The sequence below is a fragment of the Lactuca saligna genome, chromosome 3, assembly GCF_052625555.1.
Source record: "Lactuca saligna cultivar CGN05327 chromosome 3, ASM5262555v1, whole genome shotgun sequence".
Lineage (NCBI taxonomy): Eukaryota > Viridiplantae > Streptophyta > Magnoliopsida > Asterales > Asteraceae > Lactuca > Lactuca saligna.
The window spans coordinates 82,092,734-82,100,875 of NC_136419.1; the positions used below are offsets into that span (position 1 = coordinate 82,092,734).

The 8,142-nt window shown below is 33.8% G+C and overlaps 2 protein-coding genes across 2 annotated transcripts; one reads left to right on the forward strand and one right to left on the reverse strand.

The window, feature by feature from the left end:
- On the forward strand, positions 1-1,035 carry LOC145035723 (uncharacterized). The gene is made up of 2 exons (XM_078984226.1): positions 1-586; positions 656-1,035. The coding sequence occupies exons 1-2, from the start codon at positions 1-3 to the stop codon at positions 1,033-1,035; spliced, it is 966 nt and encodes a 321-aa protein (XP_078840352.1).
- A 2,468-nt stretch (positions 1,036-3,503) lies between these two features.
- Positions 3,504-5,262, reverse strand: LOC145035724 (uncharacterized). Its single transcript, XM_078984227.1, has 3 exons — positions 4,903-5,262; positions 4,189-4,828; positions 3,504-4,105 (listed from the first exon to the last, which is right to left on the reverse strand). The coding sequence occupies exons 1-3, from the start codon at positions 5,116-5,118 to the stop codon at positions 3,504-3,506; spliced, it is 1,458 nt and encodes a 485-aa protein (XP_078840353.1). The 5' UTR covers positions 5,119-5,262.
- Between the last annotated feature and the right edge of the window lie 2,880 nt (positions 5,263-8,142).

An 8,142-nucleotide genomic window follows, 5' to 3' on the forward strand; every position in this document is an offset into this window, starting at 1 on the left:
ATGTACTTCGCAGTGGCTGTAGATGGAAATCATGAACCACTTCTCTTAGCAATTGGTTTGGGAACCTTAGAGTGTGAAGAATCATGGAGATGGTTCATGATGAGGTTAAAAGATTGTTTAGGTCACGACATAGAGGTTGGTTTCATAAGCAACATGTGTGATAAAATAGAATTTGGTGTTTATAGTGCCTACCCGGATTCCTATCATGGATATTGTCCTAAAGATATAGCTCGAAAGATACGTGACTGTGTGGGACGTAACAGTACGGAAGCTGAATCGTTGTTTTGGAAGTCATGCAATGCATACAACGTTGATGAATTTTACTTGTGTTTGGAAAGGTTGCAAACTGAATGTAGGAAATCACCTTTATTTTCCTTGCATAGGAGTCCAATTTACTGGCTAGACGATATTCCGATTTCAAAATGGACACGAGCATTTTTCCCAAGAGTACGCTACAATGTTAAATCGATTGACGTCCCTGAAATTTTGCAAGTTATATCCAGACGTGAGTTTCCTATAACAACGATGATTGAGTTAATCACCACGTCGATACAATCCAAGTATGCTGAACGGGCGGACGTGGCGGGTAAGAGAGATTGTTTTATTTACTTTTTTTAATGTGTTATTATTTGTATTAAAATATCAAAATTTTCAGGGAGGTTATCTGGTGGGTTGACCCCTTACGTTGAGGGTAAAGTTCAAAAATCTGTCAACAAGTCTTACAATTGGAATGCTAGACGTTTGTATGGGGATAAATATCAAGTCGATGATAATTTTGCAACCACCAACGTACAACTTGAACGAATGGTATGTAGTTGTGGTAAATGGCAAAAAAGCGGTATACCATGTGCCCACGCTATAGCATGTCTTAGAACCCGTACATCTGAATCCATAAACAGATTGGTTGATTATAAGTTCACTAGTTATGTGTATCGACTTGCATATGGATCTGAGTTGGTGAATACAATACCATCGCATGTGCATTGGGAAATACCAAATGAAATGGTGGTCCTGTTACCTCCCTCAATGCAGTAGTTATTCATGTAGCACCTTTATATGTTATGTAGTATTATGTATTAGTTTCGTGTTATGTATTAGTTATCCGTGAAACTTGGCTTTGACATCTTTTCTTCTTCGATATTGACTACGCCCCATTAAATGGTGAAACAAATGACAGACACGAGACCAAAATGATCCAGCACGAACTTGTGGGGGACCCGGTGGAAAATCCTCCTCTACAGTTATAATCCAAGCTTGAACCAAAGCGACCTCCTCTGCGTTCCTCCATGAATGTGGTGAGTCCATAATTGCAGGGATGGAAGTAATACGAAACAAGTACAACGCATATTAAAATCTATTTATAACGACTCCTTCATTTGCTGCTGCAATGGCTTGTCAATTCAAGCAGCAATGTATTGTGTTGTCATTCGTCCGGGGATGACTTGTCAACTCAAACAGTGCTCTGTTATGTTATTAGTATAGTACACTGCGTTCGTCAATTAATTTTGACTATGAAATGCAGACATATTAGAAGATTGGACTGCGAATTTGTGTAGAAAGTACTATAAATTGATCTTATGTTACACAAATACTTTATTAAATAAACCAATACTGTTGTTCAAAAATTGTTTTTTATATTCCACTCTGTTAGTTTCAATCAAAATGAGTTCTATATCATGGAGCCATGAAGAGTTTTTGGTTCTTACACATGCTTATATTCATGTGTATGAGACAAGCAAGTTGAACGATCCAATGTTTTGGACCCGTTTAACCAAAATTTTCAATGCTGAAAACCAAAGGGCTACAACAAACGATCGTGAAGAACTAGACATATTAGCAAGATGGTATGAAATGAAAACCGAAGTTCTATTATTCAACGATCTTTATACCAAAATTGACGACACCCGTTTAAATGCTACTGAGGAGGTTATCTTGGAAGCTGCTAAGGAAGAATACAAGTCATTAAGTAACGGGTTGGAATTCCAGTTTGAAGCCCCTTGGAATATTTTGAAATATATCTCGTTTGTTTAGAATCTATTTTAGTTTATTATGTGAGCAACTCGTATGATTAACTTGAGTTAATAAATGGTCATTGCATTAGTTATCACAATATATTAGAATACATTAGTAACAAGGATTCCATGAACCATTAAAAACATCACAACAATTACATGAAAAACAACGACATAATACGAACAAAGCATTAACGTAAAACACAAGTCCATTGGTTATTCTTAACACAAGATACAACCGTTTACTTGAAATATTGTTTATCTCTAACAACCTTCCAAACTTCCTCATATTCGAAGTCTCTGCTGTCATGCTGACAGATATAAAACTTTGTAACAACTTCCAAGAACTCTTCTTCGTCACGATAACGAACATTGTTACGTTTCGCATAACCACATGCTCGATTGAACCATGTCACTTGTTACTTTACATCCGTCCACTTAGTAACAACATCTGATTTTTCTCTTTTTTGCCCTTCTTCCATCTCATGGTTAAACAAAGATGTGATGCGACTCCATTCATCACCAATTAGGCAATGCGGGGGAGCAAGTAAACACACACCTTCCTTAACACTTAGCCAGCATTGTGTTAGAACTAACACCTCGTTTGTCGTCCATGGCCTTTCAGAATTGGAACCAGGTACTTCATTCGTAGAACTTGCTGCGTTCGACGACATTTCTAATAATGGGAATTCGTTTCGTTTAGGTGATTCGGGTGTTTGGTTATTATATCGTGAACATCTATTTATATAAGTAAATAGACTATCAATTAATACTTTGACTACGAAATGGTTATATTTGGACTACGATTTTCAGCTTTATGCAGTGTTTTATCATGTCAAACTGTAATTTATCTCTTTTCCCTTAAGGGCCCCACTTTTATGTGCAGGTTACTACAGTGACTTGTCATTACTGTCTATCTATACAGGTTACTACAGTGTTTTGTCATGTCAAACTGTAATTTATCTCTAGTCATTTCAAAGTTGGACTTGTCATTACTGTCTAGTTTAATACAATATCGACTTTATTATGACTTCCTCTCACAAAATCGAAATTTGCTCATGCAACGAAGTTGATTGTTATTATTGTGATTTGGTAGACCATTTTTTTACACCACTGAAAAACGGCTTGCTGAGAAGGATGAGCAGTTGATACACATTATGGTTAAAAAGGATCGTTTCGAAGACAAAACGATAATTAGGGATGACTATATAACAATGGAGAAAGATAAGTACCCGTTGCAGTTCCCTGAGTTTTAAAATTACTTACAGATTAGGTTGCAAAAGGATCGTTTGTTGTTTTTTTAAATAACATGTTGTAACTGTTAAAAAAATCTGCAAACTATATTTTTTAATATAAAGTCTTCACTAATTGATACAATCAACAAACTAAACAAAAATATGAAAGCATAGCAACGTCTTGTAAGATTTAATAAAAATATTACAATACATAATAAGTTAACAACTCGTCAATACTCTTCATTTCAAGGATGTTTTATATTAAAATCAGCGTTATAGTTTGTGAGCAACTCGCTAAACCACCAATATTAAATGTCATTTCTGCAGTAGAAATTATGTGACGTGCTCCGCTACCAAACGCCCTTCCAGTACAATTATTTCTCGTGTGTCCAATTTGACCACATGTAGAACACTCTTTTATAATTGGACCCTCGCCTTGGGATGGAATGCGGTCTGTGTTTCTTGGCCTGCCTGGCTGACGTTTATCCATTATTGGTGGCTTAACAATCATCAAATCATTGGGGATCTCCCATTCGGATGGCTTTGGCAGAGGGTTTATTGATTCCTCATATGTTTTCCTCAGTGTTTCGGTAAAGTAAGCATTTAATGCATACCTCGAGCAGTCTTCGTAATTGTTCACTGTTAAACATCTTATGACATGACCACAAGGTATCCCATCAAGTTGCCAATGCCTACATGTACATGTCATATGTTTGAAATCAACAATCACATTTTGTGCCCCCTTTTTTACCTCGCATTTCGTATTAGAGATCATGCGAACATCCCATTTGCTAAAACTTTTCTTGTTCTCTTTTACAATTTCATCCGCCCAAGGGGTAAGAATTGTTGTTGCTTCCGCTAAAAAAAGAGCCAAAATGAAGAAGTTAAGATCAATAACATCAAAATTAATAAAACATTAATATTAAAAATTTACTTAATACCTGCAAAGTTACGTCTTTGAAACCACCATTGTTGCATTGTAGCACGAAAAAAATCGATCAACATAAGTATTGGCACCTTACGCGCGTGTCTAGATAATGCATTTATAGACTCCGCACTGTTGGACGACATAAGATTGTATCGGTTCCCTTTAAAATGTGCTATGGACCAAGTTTCTGGATTTATACTTTTCAAATACTCCCATACTGGTTCTTTTGTCTTTTTCATAACATCCATGGCGGCATCAAAAGCATCAACTGTGTACGCCCTACACGCCTCCCAAAAAATTCCTTTAACCGTCTTACTCTTGCCGAATCTAGAGACTATGTTGAAATACAAATGGACACCACATATTCCATGATGAGCGTGAGGAAAAATGTTGGCAACGGATGTTGCTATAGATGGAGACCTATCAGATATAATTGTAAGCTCCTGCATATTTCCTATGCAATCACGTAGTTTTTGAAAAAACCATGTCCAAGAATCGGTACACTCATTTTTGCATATACCATATGCAACCGGTAATATTTGGTTTTGTCCATCCTTAGTAACTTCAAGTAACATGGTACCTTTGAACTCGCCCTTTAGGTGAGCTCCATCTACTACTAGGGTCGGTTTACAAAAATTGACAAAAGCGCGTACCTACCATACATTGTATATCTATTCAAATACACCAAAATATAAATTAAAAATTAATATAATGTGATAATACTAACCGAGCAACCGAGTGCGACGTACAGAAACTCAAAGCGGTCATCAACATCTGTTTTAATATGTGTGACAGTACCCGGATTATGTTTGGCCAAGTTGTGACAATACGCCGGAAGTTTGGTAAAAGAATCCTCTTTCGAACCCCTTAACGACAACAATGCATATTGCTTCGCACGCCATGCCTGATGGTATGAGATATTGATATTCAATTGAGCATTCATATCGTTAACAATTTCTTTTCCCCGATACACTCTACTATAGTCTTCAGCCAAAACATCAGCAACATATTCACCCAAAACATATTTGTTTGCTTGTCGATGATTAGGTTGCAACAATGTTGAAGAACATGTGTGTACATCAACAAATTTATTAACTTGGAAAAGACCATCAGAATTTTTAATTGCTTTTGCTCTTAGTAACCAAGAACAATTTTTCGAAACACACACAGCTTCATACCTTGATTTGGTGGATCTACTTGTCCTCGTCTGGAAACCTTCTCGAAGACATTTTTTACCAATACACCGCTTTAAAAGTTCTTTGTTCTTAAATATACTCTCACATTGAATCTTTTGAAGATTCATGTCTACCATCTGTGTTGGGATATCTTCATTAATATCAACTGGCCATGCTGGTACAGGGGGCATACCATGAAAAAGGTTATCGGGAAACTTAGCTTTAACTTCATCACCCAACTCATCTCTATCGGAATTGCTTTGTAGCTCGCTTATATCTAAACATACATCACCAACATCAACATAATGCCCGTAAACATGATTTTTTTCATTTTTTTTACTTGAATTTTTTTTCTTTTTTGTTTTATCTACCACACGCCTATTCATAAGTTTAACTTCTTGTTCGGCAACATCATCACAACGACCACCCACATGATTAAGATATGCACCAACATCATCATCCCCAACAGACTTGTAATTCTCAGGTTCCACATAGTGAATAGGTGAATAACTAACATTAACATTTTCAGCAACACTATGAAACTGAGGTACACTAGGAGTATTGTAAGTACCTATCGGATCGTTTCTCCCTTTATAACTACATAAATTACCAACAACTTGGTTTCCAATTTCACCAGCCCCATTAACCTCCTCAACTTCATCAACCACCACAAACACTTTCACAGCCCTTCCTCCACTACATTTTATTACGTTTATCAACATTCTAACATCCATGTCTTCAACTATAGCTATATAATAATTTAATTCAGGATGGTGAAAACGAAGACTAATTCTATATTTGTCTAACAAACCAATTTTGCTTCTTACCAAAGATACAAAATCACTATAACTAATATACTCAGAAAATATCAAAGCAAGTTTAGAAATACCTCCCTGTGGACATATGTATTCCAGATTAGTTCCATTAACTTGCCATCTCCCACCGGTTACAAGACAAACCATATATTCAATCATTTTTTGAGAAAATTGTAGAGAGAGTTCCTAAACAAATAACAACCAAAATGATATTTTTTCTACAAAACTATTTATATAGCAACCTGATTTCGTAGTCAAAACAAACCATTTCATAGTCAACCTAAAAAAAAAAAAAAAATTCATAAAAAAACACGATTTCGCAGATACAATCAGAGGATTTCGCAGATGGACCTATTCCATCTGCGAAATAACCCCTATATATACAGCAAAAAATTTAAAAAAAAAAAAAAAAAAAAAAAAGGCCACCTGCGAAAGTACAAGTGCCTAAAGCACAACTGTGCTTTAGGCACTTGTACTTTCGCAGATGAGAAGCCCATTTCGCAGATGGGACCTTCTCATCTGCGAAATGTGTGGTTATTTTTGTAATTTCGATTTTTTTTGGCTATTTTTGTAATATCATTAGTGTAAATGGCTATTTTTGTAAATTTCTCTTTAATAAATAATTAGTTGATTATTTCCTTTAAAAAATTTACACTTTAATATATATATATATATATATATATATATATATATATATATATATATATATATATATATATATATATATATATATATATATATATCCGGTAAGAAAATTTTTTTTGGTAGGAAGGTAAGAAGTTTTTTTTTTCTACATATTTTTTTCACGAACAAACTAAATGAATCACTAGGTGATTCATTTGCAAGATGATTTCACAAGAAAAAATTCTCAAAAAAACATATTTATGATTCATTTTTAAGTAAATTAAAAAAAAATCCACTTTTATGAAAAATTTTAGTGAATAACAACAAAATCATTGTATAAATGAATCATCGAGATGTTTTTTGAGAATTTTTTCTTGTGAATCATCTTACAAATGAATCATTTAATGATTCATTTTATTTTTCGCAAAAAAAATAAGTAAAAAAAAAAAAAACCTCTTACCTTCCTACCAAAAATTTCCTTCTTATTTGATCTTGACTCTATATATACAGAGAGAGAGAGAGAGAGAGAGAGTGAGAGAGAGAGAGAGAGAAAGTGAATATGTGGCTGTCATGTATGTAATGTTAGGTATAAAACCATCAAAATCGATTTTATTTTGATTGAAAAACACATTTTTCTTTAATTTTTAGCTTCCTATTGCCTTTAAACTTATATTATATTTTATTTCGTGATTTATCTTGAATATCTATCTATTCCAAATATGTTTTTTATTAGACCTTTAATAAGTTTCATAACTTCCTTCAATACCTATCTTATGTATACCTATATGGGTTTTCTATGATTTCTTATGGAAAACGGTTTATTGAGTTCTTTTAATGAATAATTTCAAACTTTCAACGTATTTTCTATATTAAATTTCAATTAGAAGACCTACAAATAGTTGGTAAAATATTTTTATACATGGTTTGTGGTGCTCTTATATATGGTTTGTGGTGCAAAATCAAAATTATAAAATTCCATAAAAATATATACAAAGCTTAGCATAAGTTCTAATAGAGGATACAAGAAAGATGGTAGAGAGATTCGATGGCATTTTGTTAAAAATATATAGTTTTTTGATGGTTCTATACCTAACATTAGGTACATGACAACCACATATTCCCTAAGCCCATATATATATATATATATATATATATATATATATATATATATATATATATATATATATATATATATATATATATATAGCATGATAATTAGAATATTAGTCGGCCAAACAAGGCATTTGAATAATAGAATCCCACACAATCGGATCATATGATGTTTTTTTAGGATTATGGCCTTAGAAAAATATGTTGGTTAAATGTTGGGTGCGTGTAACGTGACAAGCTTTG

Excerpts from the sequence above, each read along its gene's own strand:
- LOC145035723 (XM_078984226.1), top strand. The coding sequence starts at position 1 with ATGTACTTCGCAGTGGCTGTAGATGGAAATCATGAACCACTTCTCTTA. Across the intron at positions 587-655 it reads TGAACGGGCGGACGTGGCGG|GGAGGTTATCTGGTGGGTTG; the intron begins GTAAGAGAGATT and ends CAAAATTTTCAG.
- LOC145035724 (XM_078984227.1), bottom strand. The coding sequence starts at position 5,118 with ATGAATGCTCAATTGAATATCAATATCTCATACCATCAGGCATGGCGT. Across the intron at positions 4,829-4,902 it reads ACGTCGCACTCGGTTGCTCG|GTACGCGCTTTTGTCAATTT; the intron begins GTTAGTATTATC and ends AATGTATGGTAG. Across the intron at positions 4,106-4,188 it reads TCAAAGACGTAACTTTGCAG|CGGAAGCAACAACAATTCTT; the intron begins GTATTAAGTAAA and ends CTCTTTTTTTAG.